At 45.5% G+C, this 21,140-nt stretch overlaps 1 protein-coding gene across 1 annotated transcript in view; it reads left to right on the top strand.

The window, feature by feature from the left end:
* PCCA (propionyl-CoA carboxylase subunit alpha) overlaps nt 1-21,140 on the top strand; it is a 2,021,650-nt gene that overhangs the window by 1,524,663 nt on the left and 475,847 nt on the right. Inside the window, exon 21 of the mRNA XM_069205070.1 lies at nt 11,648-11,701. Coding sequence (XP_069061171.1) covers nt 11,648-11,701 — 54 coding nt within the window. The remainder of the gene's footprint in view (nt 1-11,647; nt 11,702-21,140) is intronic.

The following is a 21,140-nucleotide window of genomic DNA, read 5'->3' as shown; positions in this document are numbered from 1 at the left end:
CAGCTCATCTGTGGACATCAGGGGTACCAGTGTTCTCCTATTTTGATGACAGGCTGTTAAAGGCAGGCTTGCTTCTGGCAGTCTTCTCCCGACTACAAACTACGGCAGACCTCCAGCACTCACTGGAGTTCACCTGCCCCTTTCTCAAACGCTCCCCATCATTGGAGCTGTTCTTGACACAGTGCAGTTTCAGGCCAATTCTCCAAAATGCGAATCCAGGATATTCAGACTATGATACCGATGTTTCAGCCTCTATCCTGGGTTTCTGTGAGACTGACTCATGGCCTCCTGATTCCTGCTTGATGCATGCCGGCTGGCATATGCAGGCTCTGCAGTGGGACCTGAAGTTCAAGTGAGCGCAGCAGCAGGAACATCTCTCAGACATGGTCTACATCTCAGAGGGCACTGCAAAAGATCTGCAGTGGTGGTTAATGAACCAAAATTGGGTCAGCAGCAGACCCCTCTCCCTTCCCCAACTGGATATGAGAGTAGTGACAAATGTGCCACTCCTGGGCTCGGGAGGCCATCTGAAAGAGGTGGAGATCAGAGGCCTCTGGTCTTCGGTGGAATCCAGACTCCACATCAACCTGTTGGTGCTCCAGGCAATCCAGTTGGAATGGAAAGCCTTTCTACCTTCCATCAAGGAGGGGTTAGTGCAATAGTTTATGGACAACACCACTGCAATGTGGTACTGCAACAAACAGGGCAGGGTGGGGTGGTGGACCCTCTTTCAAGAGGACCTGCATCTCTAGACATGACTGGAACGTCAGGGCATTTCCCTGGTGGTTCAAAACATGATGGGATCTCTGAACAACAAGGCAGACAAACTCAGCCAAACATGCTTTGCGGATCACGAATGGTGCTCCATCCGGAGGAGGTGCAAGGTCTCTTTCAGCAGTGGTGTAAGAGCCTTGGTTAGAGCTGTTCGCCACCCCGAGAGAGTGCAATATCCGATAGAGACTTCGAGTTGCAGATTCCTTACCTAAGATATTTCCCCCAGGCATCAGACTGGATCTGGAGATTTTTGTTCGAGCAATACCCTTGCGCGTCGGTCGACTCCGCAGGCATCGTATGTGTCGTAGATGCCACCCTCGCGCAGTGACGTCAGTTCTTTTCTTTATGCGCCATGCGCTGATCCAGAGAAGAGCTACCCTAGGCTATTTTTTGGCCGCATTTGACCGTTTTGTCGAAGTTCACCGACTTTGGTGCATTGAGGATGTCCCCGAAGACCGGGTTCAAGCCTTGTGAGGACTGCTATCGGACGATGTCGGTGATGGATCCTCATTGCGTTTGGCTGTGGTGCCTCGAGCGCGACCACGACCCGACGTCGTGCTCCGAGTGTCTGGCCATGCACCCGAAGGCTTTGAGGGAGCGGTTCCTAACGCTAATGGTGTCACGGCACTCAGCTCCGCGTAGGTCCCGGTCTCGCTGGAAAGGAAGGTCTCGAGATCGGTCACGGAGCATCACCACTCGTCTTCTTCTTAATCCTCGGGTCAAGGTAAGAAGAAGAAGTCCCATCACTCTGACTTCGCCCCATCGCTCGGCTGATGCGACGCGGGAAGAGCGTCCATGCACTAGGCCTCTGTCCTCGGAGCCTGCGTCGGCTCCACGCTTCCCCAAGTTAGCCGGAGCAACCCCCGCCCAACTAAAAGTTTTACGACGCCATGCGCCTCATCTTTGGGCACGCCGACCCCGATTCGGCGCCTTCGGGCCCAAGGGGTTTGGCTGAGGGGCCTTTGGGTTCCGCGCCGGCGGCTTGGGCCCTGGCCACTGAGGTCACCTCCGGACCACTGACGCAGGTCGCACCCTCGAGACTTTCCCCGGTGCCGGGTCAATTATCGACGCTCCCGACGTCTGTGGTGCCCACTATTGCCGTCAACCCAATTCTTATTCCCGACGACTCGGAGTCGGAGCGGCGTCAGCCAACGCCGCCTTCGACTTCGGTGGGGCCTATTCGGCCCAGGTCAGATTCAGACCCATTTTCCTATGGGTACGAATATGGGGGGGAATTGGAGGGGTCCCTCGACCCTTATGAATACCAGGATGACCCTGCTATGGACTGGGCACAGGAATTGGGTGAAGCCAGTGGTCTGGATACTTCTGATGCTGGCATGCTGTCTCCGCCTACTGTGGCTACGGCGGAGGGAGCAGCTTATGGTCTGGTGGTCAGTAGGGCAGCTGTGGTCCTCGGCCTTGAGCTTCCTACTGTAGAGGTCAGGTCTAATATCCTGACGGAGGTGCTTCAGCCTGGGGGTTTCTTTTTCAGAACACCTTTTACCATTTAATGAAGCCCTCACTGACGTCCTTTTGGGTACATGGTCCAAACCCAACACAGGGGCTCCTGTGAATAGGACTATCGCATGCCGCCATCGGCCCGCTCTGTGCGACCCTAAATTCCTGTCCCAATACCCCACACCTGAGAGTCTTGTTATCCAGGCTGCTTCTTCTTCAGGCGCGTTCCCTTCCGCACCCCCAGATAGGGAATCCAAAAGACTAGAACAGTTTGGCAAGAAGTTGTTTTCTTCCTCCAGCATAGCGCCGCGGTCTGTGAACACTGCATTCCTTTTGGGCCGTCATACCCACTCCTTGTGGGATACGGTTGCACAAGTTCTGCCGCAGATACCGGAGGAGGCCCGTGCAATTGTCTCCCAAGCAGTGACCGATGGGAGAGACGCGGCAAAGTTCACAATCCGTTGTGGGCTGGATACGACCGACTCTCTGGGCAGATCGGTTGCAACGACAGTGGCCTTACGGTGCCACGCCTGGTTACGCACTTCTGATTTCTCGGGGGATGTCCAACAGTCACTCATGGACATGCCCTTTGATGGCACCCGTTTCTTCAGAGACAAAGCGGACTCGGCCTTGGAGAGATTCCAGGATTCCCGGGCTACAGGCTCGGTCCCTTGGACTTTCCTCGGCCTCTCGCCCACCACAGTCCGCTTTTCGTCTCTTTCGTGGACACGGAAGGGGCACCCTGTCGCGTCCTCCACACAGCCACCGTGCGTGGCCGAGGATGCGGAATCCCACGTGCCCGTGGGACAGGGAACCAGAGGTCTGTCCAGTCCACTTCTTCCCCAGCTGCAGCCTCCAAACCCTCCTAATCCATCCCCTCACTCCCGCCCAGTTGGTGGCATGATTCACTCCACCTGCCCCACTGGGAACATATCACCACGGACAGGTGGGTTTTGCAGATCGTTCGAAAGGGCTACTCCCTCCCTTTCCAATCTTCTCCACCACACATTCCACCATCCTTCAATCACATTCCGGAGGATCATTTGGTGCTTGTAGGAAAATGGCTCCCTGTTGCAGTTACCCCCCACTTTTTGCCTGGTATTGATGCTAAGTTGACAGAGAAGTGTGCTGGGACCCTGCTAACCAGGCCCCAGCATCAGTGTTCTTTCACTAAAAATTTACCATTGTTTCCACAATTGGCACACCCCTGGTACACGAATAATAACCTTGTAGAAGGTACCAGTGGTACCAAGGGCCCTGTGACCAGGGAAGGTCCATAAGGGCTGCAGCATGTGTTGTGCCACCCTAAGGGACCCCTCACCTAACACATGCACACTGTCATTGCAGATTGTGTGTGTTGGTGGGGAGAAAAAGGCAAAGTCGACATGGCCTCCCCCTCAGGGTGCCATGCACACAAAATACTGCCTGTGGCATAGGTAAGTCACCCCTCTAGCAGGCCTTACAGCCCTAAGGCAGGGTGCACTATACCACAGGTGAGGGCATATCTGCATGAGCAATAAGCCCCTACAGTGTCTGTGCCGCTGAGGGTGTGTTTTGTGTGCCTAATTGTGCCCCCTCCCCCCCTCTCTCTACAGACCCCCCATGGTCTGCCCACGATGACGCAGGTACTTACCTGCTGGCAGACTGGAACCAGAGCACCCCTGTTCTCCATAGGCACCTTTGTGTTTTGGGCACCTCTTTGACCTCTGCACCTGACCGGCCCTGAGCTGCTGGTGTGGTAACTTTGGGGTTGCCTTGAACCCCCCAACGGTGGTCTGCCAATGCCCAGGAACTGAGACTTGCAAGTGTCTTACTTACCTCACAATCTAACCAATACTTACCTCCCCAGGAACTGTTGATTTTTGCACTGTCTACTTTTAATATAGCTTATTGCCATTTTAACAAAACCTGTATATGTTATTGCTCTAATTCAAAGTTCCTAACTTACCTGTGTGTGGAGTACCTTGCATTTTATGTATTTACTTAAAATCTTGAACTTGTGGTTCTAAAAATAAATTAGGAAAATATATTTTTCTATAGAAAAACTATTGGACTGGATTTAAGTCTTTGAGTGTGTGTTCCTGTGTGTGTACAACAAATGCTTAACACTACCCTCTGATAAGCCTACTGCTCGACCACACTACCACAAAATAGAGCATTAGAATTATCTAATTTTGCCACTATCTTACCGTCAATGGCTACCCTCCTTGTGCCTCCTCCCTGTGGGGACGTGGGCACATCCCTAATCCTACTGGGTGGAATCCTGCTAAGCAAGATGGGTGATTTCCTAAGGCAGGGTTCACCTCAGCTCAGGACACCTTAGGGGCCATCCTGGCTGAAGGGTGACTCCTCCTTGTTTTTCTCATTATCTCCTCCAGACTTGCTGACAAAAGTGGGGGCTGTGTCCGGGGGGGGGGGGGGGGGGGGCGGGCATCTCCGCTAGCTGAGTGCCCTGGGGTGCTGTAGCCCCAGGCTTGAGCCTTTGAGGCTCACCGCCAGGTGTTACAGTCCATGCAGGGGGAGGTGTGAAGCACCTCCACCCAGTACAGGCTTTGTTCCTGGTCACAGTGCACAAAGGCACTCACCCCATGTGGCCAGAAAACTGTCTGGATGGGGCAGGCTGGCAGAAACTGGTCAGCCTAGCACTAGTAGTTGGGCTGGTATACAGGGAACATCTCTAAGATGCCCTCTGTGTGTTTTTCTAAACAAATCCCACCCTGGCATCAGAGTGGATTTATTGTGCAGAGAAGTTTGATACCAAATTTCCCAGTATTCAGTGTAGACATTATGGAACTGTGGAATAGCTTATTGCCATTTTAACAAAGACCGTATATGATCTTGCTTTAATTCAAAGTTCCTAGCTTACCTGTGTGGAGTACCTTGCGTTTTATGTATTTACTTCAAATCTTGAACTTGTGGTTCTAAAAAATAAACTAAGAAAATATATTTTTCTATATAAAAACCTATTGGCCTGGAGTAAGTCTGAGTGTGTGTTCCTCACTTATTGCCTGTGTGTGTACAACAAATGCTTAACACTACCCTCCGATAAGCCTACTGCTCGAGCACACTACCACAAAATAGAGCATTCAAATTATCTAATTTTGCCACTATCTTACCTCTAAGGGGAACCCTTGGACTCTGTGCACAGTATTTCTTACTTTGAAATAGTATATACAGAACCAAATTCCTACAAGACGCATCATATCATACATTGACATACATTACCAATAATGAACAGCTAATAGCTTGCTTCGCCCAGGGTACACCATCAGTTGTATCATCAGAAGATTTGGGCCTAACGACAGCTAAACCCACTCAGCTAAACTCAAACCATCGGAATCCTTCTCTCAAGTATCAATTCCCTCCACCAGGAATCCTACCCAGTTGTTATACTAAATCCTAATAAGCTTATGATGGCTGAAATTTAACCACCCCATAGATTGACCAATCAACAACTAAATTGACGAACTAAAACACAACAAATCTACACTAACTAGAACATTTTCTTCAACAGTAACGATTCCTCTTCCGTCCTGTCTGTAGCTCCATTGTTTCATCGCCTCTCAAATGTCTTGTCTCAGGAAGAAACTTTTACAGTTTCTCTTTACTTCCATCCTTGAGCAAAGACCAAATATTAGTAACATTCTCAAACAATAGGACATTTCAACTTATGCAATGCTGGGTTAAACATGACCTTGTAAGACATAACGCAGCAACCCACTAGGGGTGGCTGTGGGCATATCTACACAAACTTCGAAAACACTTTTATATAAGCTTTGAATTATGGAAAATAACCACAGCATCTAGTTAGAATTTTACTCAGTTAAGGACAGAAAACAAACATTAACAATCATCTTTCCAAAAATTACTCGTTTTACACGTTAATTCATTACACATCTTAATATGGAAATCATTAATAAACATACTAGAAAATTCACACTCTCACAGGAACATTTAAGTTTCTTAGAACGTTTAGTGGCTTGGGACCGGTGAGAAGATGAAGAGGAATCATTATCTGTGTCAATGCTTGGGGGAATGTCAAGGGGGTAGGAGAGCTTGAGCGTTTCTTGGAACTATGTGTGTTCACCTAAAACGTCTTGGGTCAACTTGGAAAAACTGTCTGTGAGGCCATGCATGATCCGTAGAAGGTAAAGGGCAGGGGTTTGAGAGTTCTCTCAAGTGGTAGGAGAGGGTGCCACAGGGGTTGCAGAGAGTTCCTGAGGGTTCTTCGTAATGGGTTGAATGGCTGAAGTGAGGACTTTGTCCAGAGAGCGTTGGACCAATTGGTCGATGACCTCAACGAGTTTGTCATCATAATAGTAATCTTCATCCTCATTAGGCCCATAAACCTGCAGGCCTTGTTCATGTTGTTCATAACAAGACATGGTTGCAAAGAGGGGGTAAGCAAGGATCAAAGGGCATCAAACTAAATGGAAAAAGATCAAATGAGTAACTATTGCAGCCCGGGAGGACTCTGCCAGTCAGGACGTCAGTGGGAGCAAAGAGATGGTAACAGGCCCAAGTATGAATGAAGTTCAGCAATATATAAATTCCTAAAATTAGTAATCTTTGGAAGGATTCAACCTCCCATTCAATTAAATTCTTAGATTTATGGGAAGGTCAATGAAAAGTCTCATAAAATGCCTGTGATCAAGCCCATGTTGCAGCAGCTTGGGGAATGCAGCACCAGGGTGATAAAATCAGGAGCTTGCCGAGCGCGAGAGAAAGAAACGTCAGCAAGATTCCCAGAGGAGCGCGTGCATAGCCCAGATGGACTACAGGTGCGTCCTCACTCTCTGCTGCTGCTGCCGAGAAGCAGCCATGGTGTATTTTCTAGAGGAGGGTGGGGGGGAGGAAACAAGGCCAGAGGCCTTGAATTTAAACGTGAATCAAAAGGCAATGATCTCAACATGTACCTGGAAGGAACAACGGAGGGAAGCAACACAAGAGCAATCGCAATCCCGAAGGATACTAGTAAGGCAGAAACCAGTTATCGTATTGCACGCTGAGTGCTCAACACCGTACCTACATCACGTAGCAGCAAGCGGCAGCGCTATATCAGAACACAACATTCATAATATAAGGCACCATAGAAGGGTGAAACAGAGAAGCACTTAGCTTGACTGCGGAGCAGCAAAGAAAAAGGCAGTCAGGATGGTGCTTCTACGTTTTATAGGTTATGTCCATATACTGTTGGTGGACTGTGAAGGAGGCTTTGTTCAAAGTCTTTGGGATATGTAGTTTTATATGTGTGTTTTTTTTTCTGTTTTTTGATTGGCTGCTATTTTGGAGTAGTAAAGTTGGAGAAAGCATAATTGGAGCCTCTGGTACTGCCATGGAATTGGTTGTCTTAGCTCGGTCAGCAGAAAACCTGTATGCCCCCACCCTCGGCATACCTTCCGATTGGAGGAGGTTGATACAAAGGGTCTTCTGCTCACCAGCAGTGTTGCCAGATTTTGAGACCCATCCCAAGCCCAAAGCTGTCCGCGTTCAAGCTCAAATTCAGCCCAACGTAGAGTAGGATCAGCCCAAAAACCAGCCCAAAGTTTAAATTTTCAAAGTAAGCCTTCAGGAAACATTCTGACCATAAATCTAACTTCTGTTCAATAAGCGTATGATGGGAGGAGTTTCAATGGGCACCTATGAACTTCTGCAATCATGTCCAAATTCTATTAATAATTACTAATTTTTAAGATAGGTCTCCTGGAGGACCTTCTATTTGGAACTTCTATCACCCCAAATCCGATCCTGGCACTGATGAATGAACTTCACAAGAACAGACTATAACTCATCTTTAATGAAGCACAAGTGCAGAAATGTTGAAACTCTTCAAGTAACGTAGCTTGTAAAACAGTATATTTAGCCAGTATGTTTAATGAATCTCGCAGGATTAACACCACACACTGATATACATACATAAAGAAACCACCCTGGGGTTAAAGCAATTCCAGCACAACTGGTTTGGCAAGCTGGTAGGGTCATCGCAGTACGACAGGAGTTCCATTTCTTCTAGTTAAAATTTAAGAAGGCCAGAAAGGCTATAGTCACTTACTCTAAGTCCCCTGTCCTTCACTCCAAAGTCCTTCAACATGAGCACATAATCTGGCAATTAATGATGTATAGGACCTGTGTCGTTGCCTTCATTTTGCAGCAAAAACTATGCTAAAGCTTCCAGGTTTGGCAAGATGCAGATAGGCTTGTTTTTGTTCTAAATAAAGTAACAGCTATTGGAACAGAAAGGAAAAAGATACATTTTCCCAGAACTAATGGCAAAACCTTATCCCCAACATTTCAACTTTGATGCTGCCTCAACTCTGCTGACGCTGTCATCACTCTTCTGGTCCCATCCAACTTCATCATTACTGCTGGGCAATCTCATGAGGCTTTGCAACTCCTTAATGGACTTTAAGTGTGACAGGTCCGACAACTGCTTTCAAAATGGATCCCTATATTCATGTTGTTAACTTTAAAGGGAAAAACATTGATTGACTTCTCAACGAAGACTGGAAAACCCCTAAGATAATCAATGTCAGCAAAGCAGTCCCTATTTATATTTCACATGCTTTACTTCACCCATATAAATATTTGTTTTTCCCAGATGTTGTTTCTGTATTTTTATTTTCATATGACTTGTACAGAACATTTTGCGAACTGAGCCGCCTCTGGGTGAGTTCAGATTATGGGTGAGCATTTGTGTGTGGCATGATTAAGAGCCCTAAGGCTGAAAGCAGTACATGTTTCTCACTGTGCCTGCCAGTGGGTCTTTAAGGTGTTCAGATTAAATGCACATGTAATCCTGGGTCTCTGTGCAAATGAAAGTACTGCACTTGTACAGCAGGAAGCTGGGTCATGGCCATGTGGCAACATGAGGCCAGGGCTGTAGGCCCCTTTCACCCCTTTATCTTTTCGAAATCCTCCATTTGCATACCTCACGTCACCCCTTTTCTCTTCAGAACCATTTTCCACTCTTTTCTTCTGTACATATTTCCTTTAATCTTTGTAGGAAATGTGAGGATCGGGCAGCTATTATTGAGCTAGATCAGGGCCAGCATTAGTGCAATACGTTGAATTTGTCCCTGAGTAATTTGTCTGCTTTACTTTCACAGCAGCAATCTGTCGAGGGTGAGGAGGGTTGTATGTCTGTATGAGTAATTACACTAATGATGTACCGACCACTTACTAATTTACTTTTTTAATTGAATTCCTTTTATAGCTCTATTTTTCCTACTATAGGGTGTCAAGGCACTTTATATTACATAAACTACTCTACAGAGACAATGAATCATACAAGTGTGTAAATCAATGTATATGTGGTTTTTATGTAAGGCAATGAGGGGTAGGAGGTATAGGAGCCACATATAATCTGTAACTGGTAGCCATTATATGCACCTCAAGTGCATGCTATACTGGACTGGGCTCAGCTAACTGTACTGAAAATAGCTGAGACCTTGCCACGGCTGCCTCAGAGGCGGTACCACTGTCACAAGGCCTGTAGTTCCTTCCATCCTGTTTTTCGACTGTAACACACCTCTGTCAGAAGACTCCTTTGTCGCGTTGGACAGAACTTACTTAAGGAACAGAAGCCCCTGGCGTGAGGTGAGAGAGGCTGCCTCCCAGCATGACCCCAGCAACAGCATGATGATTGCAGTGTGATTTAGCACAGCTGTTGCACAGTAACGTACTGCGAGGCCTGTGGCAGCTGAAGCATTTTCCCCACTTTGGTAATGTTTGTTCCTAGAGGATTGGTTGCAAGTACATCTATGTGTATATCTGCATTTGTAATTACAGCATAGGCCCTGGCACCTCCAAAATAATCATACTGGAGATCAGAAGGTGTAATAGAATAAAGATGCCTTTAAATTCTGTTTATATCTAGGAAATTTTGCTGCTTTTTCAAAGACATAGGTCACATTTAAGGCTATCACTTTTGACAAACCGCTGCTTATTTTCTTACAAGATAGTTTGGTGTTTATTTTTTTTCTCACACTGAGAATTTTCTTAGGTGAATTCTGCAATAATCTTACTTGATACCATGGGTGGGTAAGCAAATGCTACAAAATGCCATATTTTTCCAAACACACACCAAAATTTAAATATATGTAAATGAACATCATTTTTATCAACAAACCGAGGATCCTGCAGGGATAAAGAGAGAGGCGCCCCTCACAATTCCCCTCAAAAACAGCTCTCCCTGGAGGTCTGGATCGTTGTACACTCACCAAAACTGATCTCTAGGAACCTGCCAACATCTAACACTGCCAGCAGCGCCCTCCATGCTGCACATTCCATGCCTGCGGCATCGCCTAACCTTAGCACTCCAGGCAGCAATCCGCTCGTCCTTCCTCTGGATTCAGAGTGTGGATGAGCAGGAGTTGCGGCCCCACCCCAAACCACAGCTGGGACAATTATAACAAAAAAAACAATAGGTGGCCTGTCCCTCGTGATCACATTGGTCCAAAGTCAGACACTCTGGGGGGGCAGGCCAGCAGCATGAAGCTGGGTGGTTAGGTAGCACTTTTGCGCTATTAATGATTGACGGCACGTTTTTAGTGGCGCCGCAGCCGCATTCACAAATTTTGCACACAAATGGACAAATAAAGCCCAAATTTGTGCAACCCGCCGGGAGAGTTAATTCCCGCACAAATGGAAAAAATGTCTCCCATTTGTGCGGGAAATAGATCAATCTGGCAACACTGCTCACCAGTCTATGCATGCCTGTGTCATGTGATAATGCTGACAGCACGTCCTGACGTCAGCGAGCGGGACTAATGGGAAATGTAGTCTTAAGTGCACTTCTCGTCTTCTCTGTGTTATATGTTTGGGTTTAGGTTTAAAACTAAGGTCACATTACTGTAAATGTTAATGGATGGGTTTTAAAAATCATATTGCTCTGAACATAACGAGTGAGACCAGAAGCATACCCATATTTTGGAAATGTGCTGGAAGCCTTCTGGATCACTGAAATAAAATCTGTGGTAGACTGTCTCTTGATTGCAGAGTTATACACCCAGCCAAAACCACAGTACTGTCCCAATGTCTATTTCTTAGTCGGAACTGGGACATGAGGCACATAGAGGGAATAAGTACATTTTCTGGAAAACTCATGATGCTATTAAGCATAATTTAATCAAAGGATAACTTAAATTACTAAGGCACGGGTTTCCAGTCCTAACCCAAGTTTGAACAGCTCGAAAATAGTTGGTGGTCGATAGATACCTGTAATGTTAAAGATGAGTGTATTTTCCTATATTATAGGTCCAAATCGTTTTTGCCTTTGCTGAAAAATGTTGCTCAGTAGAAACCATTTATTGTTCTTTTCTATTTTAGAAACAATATTTGACATGCTATAGTAGAACATTTGATTTCACTTGACACTGCTTCAACTAACGTTTTAAAAACCTTCTGTCATTTTCAGTGTCTGTCTCGAGATGCTGCAGGAAACGTAAGCCTTCAGTTCCTCGGCACAGTGGTGAGTCTTAAAGTAATTGCAAATATGATGAGCCAGTCTTTAATAAAATGTAATATACTCTGGACACACAAACCCTGAAAGGAATTCCCAATTAACAGAAAGCACAATTCAGCCTGGCGTGCCTATCATTCTTATGTTTCTCTCATCTGTTGACATTGCGGACTATTTTTTTAATATCAGTTGTTAGAATAATGACTGTGTCAGTAATTCGAAGGACTGACTATTAACAGACCTGTTATCGAATATGTTTGATAGCTGTATATTCTACGTTGTGCAGGAATATTGAATTTGTGTATGGAATAGACTCTTCTTCCCACAGAATTTTCATCCTATAAAATAGACCAATCCATAGACTAAGGGGCATATCTAAGAGCCCCTTAGTCATTTTTATTTATGGTAAGGCGGAGCTAAAGTGGCATTTTCCACACACCTTATTTACAAAGTGATGCAATGGTTGCATTGAGCCACTTTGTAAACCCTTGCATCACGTTATGTCTGAGTCAGGCATTATGGATGCAAAGGGGGCTGTAAAAATTGGTGGCAAGAAATCAAATAGATTTCCTTGCGCCATTTTTTTGGGCACTTTTTTAACTCCTGCTTAGAGCAGGCGTTAAGAGGGGGCATACCATTATCTATAATGGGCCCCTATGAACTCTGCAGGAGTAGCGCCAGCATTTTGGCACTACTCCTGCAGAGTACATCAATAGCATAAAAAAATGCTGCTATTGCCCCCTACCCTGCGCCATGGTGCGCATTATTTTAAATACGGTACACACATGGTGGCTGTAGGGGTCGGGAGGGGGGCGCTAAGGGGCACAAGGAAAGTGGCGCTACACTATGTGCAATGCCACTTTCCTTAAATCTGAAGAGTTTGTACTGCCACCAATTGGCAACAGAGCAACTCTGATCTCCTGCAGCAGTGCTTCTTGTTTTTCGAAAACTGGCATCTTTATAGGCTATATGGATTCGCTTATTATCCTTGGGATTTGTAAAAGGAGGGAATACCCACAAGAGGTAACAGTATTAAACCATCTAAGGACTGCAGAATTAAAATTGTGTTATAGATGATTACCAAAGGTGCGTATGTTGTGTGAGTCCTGATCACACCAATGTCTACACTTTTCTTTGCCACATCAAATGGCATCAAAGTCAAAGCTGGTCTATCCTCTTTCAGCAGCTTTGCCTGCGAAATATGCTTTTAAAGTGCGAAGTGCTTTGCCAAAACGAGCACACCTTTAGTCCTGGATGTCACTCCTTCATCGGGACCACCCCAGGCATTCAAAACTGTCCACAAAACAGCCCTGAATTTGCTTTCTGCTATCTTTGGTAGTGATTCAGAAGATCAAAACAGTGGTTTTCTGTGCACTGCAACAAACAAGTTGGCTACGTGGGAAAAAGGGTTTTCAAGAGTAGTTTTGTTAATTTGTTCAATTTAATCCCTTATCTACCGAGGCTTTTCCACCCCTAGTACTGAGCCCATTTTTTAAATGTTTGGCCACCTTGAACTTAAGGCTTGGTCAGGATGGGAATGGCCCCTGCCTGAAATACATTTGTGTCTGGTGAGATAGAGATGTCCCCTGCATGATGTGCAGTTGTGACCTCTGTCCTGCATGCCTGAACCTATGATCCTGATTTTCGATATTTGGGTATGCCACATAATAATTGAGTATGTGCATGTGTTAAACTAGGCCTGATCCTCACCGAGGACCGGTTCTGGATCTTGTTGTGAAACAGAAGGTGCACTCCAAGCGCAGCCTCATAGTTACAGAGGACTTGCATCCCTGTTGTGGAATTCATGTGTGGAAGCAGGTGCGTTGACAGAATTGCTATACTGCTATCCCAGGCATTGTGGTCGTTACTTATCTCGGTCATAGCTACCAACACACCTGAAGCTGTGTGCCTAAATGGTAGGCCCAACCAAAACCAGGATAGGTGGCTGATGGTGGCCTGTGTGCCCCACAAGGGGACTGCATGACTGCAACACTGCTCATGTGTGCTTTGGGGTTAGGACCAGTCCTGAAGACCTAGTCGTATGAAGCTGGCTCTTATATATACTGTACCAAAATGTGGTATATTGTGCACACAGTCAAGGGGTTCCCCAGAGGCTAAGTAGTTAATACTAATGCTCTCTTTTGTGGTAATGTTGTTGAGCAGTTAGGCTTATCAGAGGGTAATGCAAAGCATTTGTTGTACACACACAGTAGAGAAATGAGGCACACTCTCAATGAATATTGGCCAATTGTTTTTATATAGCAAAACATTTTTTTTAAACTTCATTATTAGAACCAGAACTTTGTTGCAGGTAAGTACAGTTGTCAATAGGTATCACGCATATGTATCAAATGTACTTAGTTTGTTTTCTCCAGATAAAGCCGCTTACAAGTAAGTAACATTTTTCTATTCCAAAAGTTGACACAGTGGTTTTTTATAGGAGTCACTAGAGTCTGGGGGTTGGGGAGGGTTAGCACAGTTAACAGGTAAGTACATGACTTACAAATCCAGCGGGGCTAGGATGTCCACAGGTCGAAGTTTAGGCTGACCCCAAAAGTGCACCACCAGCAACACAGGACCGGGTGCAGAGGTCAAAGTTGGTTTCGGGTTTGTAATGGAATCCTATGAGGGCTGGGGTTGCTTGGTAGAAAGCAGATTGCAGGTAAGTACCCTCGGTTCTAGGACACAGGCCTGGGGAGGTTTAGGTCAGCAACAGGGGTCCACATGATCCCACCAAACACACACCCTCAGTGGCACGGGGGGTCGGGTGCAGGGTGCAAACACAGAGCTGGGCCCCCAATGCTTTTCAATAGGGGGACCACAGGAGTTGCAAAAGATGCTGCAGGCTGGCTCCAGGGGGGTGGGTCTGGGAAACCAAAGGCTCGACAGGCAGGAGAGGTGCCCGCTGGACGTTGCTGAACCGTCGGTCGGATTCCCCAAGGCCAGGGGGCTGTGGGTGCAGGAGTCTCGTTGGGCGTCGGAATCTTCGTTGGATCTGGTCGCGGTCAGGGGGGTCCTCTGGATTCAGGATGCAGGTGTTGTGTTGGCCAGGAGAGGTCAACCCAGGGTGGACTTGAGGAAAGAATTGCCCGGGGGACCTTCTCTGAACTTGGACTCAGGCCGTGTGCGTCGGGTGCAGAGTGGGCAAGGGTTGCGAATCCGGTGTGATTCTGGAATCCTTTTTAAAGGTTTCTTCTGGACATGCCCCCTGTCTTCAGTAGTTCTTGGTCCTCTGCTGGACAGTTAGTCTTCTGGGGGCTTGTAGAGGTCGTTGGTTCTGCAGGATGTGTCGCCTTCGTGGAGCAGTGGTCTTTGAAGCTGCAGACAGGCCGGTAGGGCTGGGGCCAAGTCATTTGTCGTCTGGAGTCTTCACTGCTGGAGTCGGCTTAGCAGTCGTCTTTCTTCTTGATGTTGCCAGGAATCTGGTGAATACGATTTAGGGGTGTTACAAGGGTCTGAGGACAGTATCCAATGGTTACTGACCCTGACTGTGGCTACACCCTTCCTGTGCCCACTCCCTTTGGGGAGGGAGGCACATTCCTAACCCTATTGGTCCCTATCCTCCAAAACAAGATGGAGGATTCTACAAGGAGGGGGTCACATCAGCTCTTAGGGGTGGTCCTAGCTGCAATGGTCACTCCTCCTTGTTTTACCTAATTTTCCCAACTGACCTGCCGCCAAAAGTGGGGCTTGGTCGTGGGGAGAGGGGCTTCTCCACTAGCTGGTGTGCCCTGGGGCACTGTAACAGGAGTCCTGAGCCTTTGAGCCTCACAGCAAACTGTTGCAGTTCATGGAGGGGGGAGGTGTGAAGCACCTCCACCCAGTGCAGGCTTTGTTTCTGACCACAGAGTGCACAAAGGCTCTCACCCCATGGATCAGAAACGTGTCTGTTGATGGCAGGCTGGCACAGACTGGTCAGCCTTGCACTAAAGGGTTGGGTAAAATACAGGGGGCATCTCTAAGATGCCCTTTGTGTGCATTTCACAACACTGGCATCAGTGTGGGTTTATTGTGCTGAGAAGTTTGATACCAAACATCCCAGTCTTCACTGAAGCCATCATGGAACTGTGGAGTTCGAAATTTCAAACTCTCAGCCCATGTACTCAATATGGCCACACTGCACTTATGTCTAAGCATGGTCTGAGGCAGTGTAGATGCATATTGCTCATGCAGCTATGCCCTCGCCTGTGGTATAGTGAACCCTCCCAGACCATATACTTAATACGGCCACCCTGTACTTACAATGTCTACGAATAGACTTAGACACTGTAGGGGCATATTGCTCATGCAGCTATGCCCTCACCTGTGGTATAGTGCACCTGCCTTAGGGCTGTAAGGCCTGCTAGAGGGGCGATTTACTATGCCACAGGCAGTGGTTTGTGGGCATGGCACCCTGAGAGGGATGCCATGTCGACTTTACCTTTTTTCTCCCCACCAGCACACACAGTCTGCAATGGCAGTGTGCATGTGTTTGGAGAGGGTGTCCCTTAGGGTGGCACAATACATGCTGCAGCGCTTAGGGACCCTCCCTGTTCACAGAACCCTTGGTAATACTGGTACCTTTTACAAGGGCCTTATATGTGTGCCAGGGTTGTGCTAATTGTGGAAACAATGGTACAGTTTAGGGAAAGAACACTGGTTCTGGGGCCTGGTAAGAAGCATCCCAGTACACACTCAGTCAAGTTAGCATCAATACCAGGCAAAAAGTGTGTGGGGGGTAACCATGCCAAGAGGGGAACTTTCCTACACAAGTGACCAGCGAGGTACCCTGGAGGTGCTTCGTGAAGTCAGGGTAGTCGCCTATACTGTATGCCAATGATAGCACTTTACCACCACCGAACCAAAAAAAAAGCAACTGTGGGCACGTGACTGTCATGCTCAAGAAGAAGTGGCAAGTAAACATTGGTGCAATGTAGTCAATCTTGCTGTAAGTCAAGTACCCACTGGAGTTTTGGAGTGAGCCCCACCATACACAAATGACTTACCACCAAATGCCCAGAAGAGGGCCACTGGCAGAAGAATCTGCTTCTCCCGCAACCCGCTGGGCAGAGCGCTGCATGGCCAGCTGTCACTCCGTTTCCCAGAAGACTGCTGTGTGCCACCTGGGAGCTTCCTGCTGTTGTTGAGATCTGTATGCCTCAATATGGCCTTGTGCTGGTCCTATAAATTGGATGAGAGACTGATAGCACCTAGGGCAGGAGAGATTGAGTGAAAAGACCAAATTAGTGAGACCAGACGATCTACATCCATAAGCATTACCTTGAACTCTGAACTTGTGAGGAACCCACAGAAAGATAGGAACTCAAGAAGGACAGATGAAAGGGGGACTGGGTTAGCAAGTCAGGGCCCATGATGCACAAAGACTTTCACCCTTAAATCAGGTATTCATGCATTATGATGTGTGTAGTTGAAGTCTGTTTTCTCTGTAATCAAGTACTTGTCTTTGCTACACAGTGCAGCACTGTGCTGGATATTGATTTTATTGTGCTACCAGGGGTGGTGTTGATGCCTGAGTAACCTCTCTATGAAGCCTGTGACTGCTCGCTCACTGCTTCTGAGAGTCAAGTATGGAAAGAGTTGTATCTGGCCCAGTTTACGGAGCAATAGTAATGCCAACCATGGGACAGTGGTGGTAAAAAGCCACAACCCCCATGGTTGTGGCCCTGTAATCCGAGCCTACTATGTGGCCTCCTGAACAAAGACTTGACAGCCTTAATTCTTTTTTTTCCCCCACAAAAGATATCCAATCCAAATTTGCTTCATTTTTTACCCTTATGTTGAGGATTCTAAAAGTATCTAGGGTTTGTGGATTCCTTTGAGGGGAACTAAGAAAATAGCAACATTTGTTGTTTTTGTTTTCTTTTTTTGGAAAAATGGGAAAACGTGCTTTGCAAATATAGCATTTTTTTTTGTAACGTTTATATCAACCTAAAGTTTGCTGTGCTAACAACATCAGATTTCAGAAACAAGCAGAGCTGCAAAAATATGTTTAAAAAATATATATTTTTCTTTTACTACTGTTTTTGCGTTCTTCCAAGTGGTACAATTTTCCTATTTTTGTAGTTTCTACCTACTTGAAGTTGTGTAGAAAACAAGTGTAAAACCCATAGCTGAACACGGATATCGAAGACATTTGTGTAAACTACACAAAATTCCAAACTGAACAAGGAGCCTTTTGTGTAGATCACTCATGGTTTTCCCAAAAGAAACTAATAGTTGAATTAAACAAAATCATGCAACTAGGGCAGAAACAAAATAGAACTAAGTGACAGGGTTTTTGTCTGTAATTTGTTTTGCTGTGATGGCTGATTTGCAAAAGTAATATATGTAGGAGGCTGGCTCAGTATATGGTGTACACCAGTGGTTCCTAACATTTTGACTCCTGAGGATCCCCACTGAATCACTACTGGAAGCCGGGGACCCAAAAGCAATTGGTACGATTTAAATTTCAAACATTAAAACAGTAATTCCAAACAATACGCAAACAAGTACACACCAAACAAATTCTCGAATTACTAAAGATATAAGTATTTTATGTTGAATAAATATGCAAAAATCTAAACATTTTAATGGGAAGGTTGGCACTGCATCTCAGCGACTAACTTTTCAATGTTTGAATTTATTTAATAAAGCTGACTCTGCGGGTCAGACTCTACATTTCCTAAGTTATTTTTGTTTTTATTTTGTAGGTACATAAGAACTGAGGAAGCTTTTTCACATAAATATGTTGTGGGGAAAGGAAGTAAAACAACAAGGGCCTCTCATCTCTCCTTAGCCTCTCTGTCACATGTAATTCATTTGTTTTATAGCACCTGAAGAAGCACAAACTCAGGATTCAGAACATAACACAGCAAGCAAACTTTTTTTTAGCAGCATATGGATAATGAAAGACTTGGAAAAAACATATAACTTTCTAATTTGTGCCATGCAGTTTGCATGCAGCTCTTTTTTGGCAGTTCATAGCTCACTGTGCTAGAATGATTGTTACCTATGAACTGCACAGTAGCAAAAGGACCTCTGTGACAAAAGCAGTAACCCACTGTGTTATGTGCATAAAATACTGTTCTTTGCATGAAACACATTCTTAGCAGCAGGCATATTAACCATCTGTGCTGTCCTCAAATGAGTCAAAACTACAACTAGACAAAACGCCCATCTCTGTCCAGCAGGTACATTAATCACCAGAGGTATCTGGGCACTTTTATTTTTGCCTGAAAGCTGTGGGATGTACAAGGAACTTTGCAGTACTTTTAAAACTGCTGCACAAATCAAGAAATAAATATAAAATCACGAAGAGAGACGCCCCAGCTAGAGAAGCGCCTTCCTGCCAGCCCATGTCTGCAGACTTCCTGGGAGTATGTCACGGACCGCCTCGGGGTCCGCGGACCACAGGTTGGGAACTGCTGGTTTACCGTATTAACCACTTTTTATAAATCTTCAACCCATCATATGGAAGAGGCTTTCATTTGTTCACTATTTTCAATAAATAAGAATGCATGAGCTCGAAAGAGCAATCATCCAGAAAGTTCATTTTAAAATTTAGATCTCAGAGATGGACTATAAACAGTTTTGGTGGACACCTATCTGTCAAACTGCATAAAAAGTCACTTTTTTATGAATAGGCATGTCAACCAGGTAACCTTCACCTGTTTCCAGGTTAAGACCACCTTGATTCAGCAAAAAACGTAATTTCCTCTGATGACACTTGAGTGAAAATTGCCAGTGGCTTCAGTAAACAGGGCTGTTGAGCAGACAATGGACTTCCACAGTATCTTCTAAGAAATAACCCTTATGTAAAAGGCTTTCATAAGTCAGGCTTCAGTCTGTCCACAACTGGTGAAAAATCTGCCCCTCCATGCACGTCAGAGGAATCTCACCAAGGTGGAAAAGAAAAATCCAAGTTCCAACCTCAAGTTTTGAAAACAACTTTGTCCCTGTTCGGTTTGATGAATCATGTGGAACCCAAAAGCACTTTCCTCAGGAGCAGGAAATCTGAGAACTTGAGAAAAAGATATAAAAGGGCAATTCCTAGTCCATGACCTTTGCCTCTGCCAGAGACACCTCTAGTGGAAATTCCCATACAGGAAAACTCTTCCTGTATCCTATTGTGATAAGTACCAACTACATAAAACTATTGGTCTCTTTTGCTTTGGAAGATAGCTTTTGCAGCCTCTTGGTTCAGCTAACACTCAGCACAGATAATGTTCAGGGTGAACTACATCACTTATCCAGTCCTCAACAACAAGATGGCTGCTTACCTGGCAAACAAACTATCCATATTTGGTGGGCAGTACCACACCAGGGCCCTGGCTAACACTGGCTTATACAAAATATTCTAAAAAGATAAAAGCAAAAGGCTATTCTTCTCTGTTTGTGCTCCGATGATCCGGAACATCATTCCTGTTGACATACATCCTATGATTAATCAAAAAAGCTAAAGACATTCCCCTTCAAGTAGCATTATCCCTGACCTAAGCGCCTTCCCTTGACCTCCCAATAATTGTGTTTTTCTGACAGCCATGTGTTCCTTTACTTTCTAGCTAGGTTTTGAGGTCTAAAAATACCAGCACAAGAAAATAACGGACTTCTGTCTGCTAAAGACATCCGCCAGAATATCTTCTTTAACCACTAGATGAGCAACAAATTGTTCAATAAGTGTCCCAAGGTACTGCGGCAATGTCAACATAGCTTACTTGCACATGTTGAGTGATGTTACTCTTTAACCCTAACTCATGTAGTACATTACATTGGTATTGTCAATAAGGACCTGCACAGCACACACTGATGCTAATGATCAGTGGGTTCCATTCCCACCCACCCAAACGTGCATCCTTTGACTTTCCATTCTCATAGCAGTTATCACCAAGATTCCAGTCATCCACACAATTGGCAATGTCCTGTCCTGTGACAGCATCACAGAAAGAGCTGGCTTCATGTTTGTGAATTCCTTCGTTTTTTTGTCAGTGTAAAAAAATCAAGTTCTGTATTTACCAAAATCCACAACTATGCTTATGAATTTGGTAGTGATTTGTTCAAATATCATTGTGCTTTAGGAATGTGTATGGTTTTTTCTTCAGGCATTCTTCAGGTATTCTTTCTTCTCCTTTAGTCATACTGACTTGGATGTTGCTCGGGTTTCAGCTTGTAATTTGCTTCATCAATCTATGCCACTGTTCATTATTTTGTTTAGACCTTGAAAATTCAGTTATAATATAAGCATATATTATGGACACAGTGAAAAATTAACCTGCATTCAAACTTTGGTAATAAGTGCCACTATTGAAGGTGCAGTGCAAGTGAATAAAGTGATAAGTGCACTAAACTTAAATACAGTGTACAATGGTCACATAGTAGAATATATCAGAATGCCTGACTTTGAGGACAGGTATATAATATCCACAAATAATGAGACCAAATAACTAAATATTTCGACCCACAATCTGACTAA

This window comes from Pleurodeles waltl, chromosome 8 (assembly GCF_031143425.1).
Source record: "Pleurodeles waltl isolate 20211129_DDA chromosome 8, aPleWal1.hap1.20221129, whole genome shotgun sequence".
Lineage (NCBI taxonomy): Eukaryota > Metazoa > Chordata > Amphibia > Caudata > Salamandridae > Pleurodeles > Pleurodeles waltl.
Note: the sequence above shows the minus strand (reverse complement) of the source record. Positions and strands in the feature narration are given on the sequence as shown.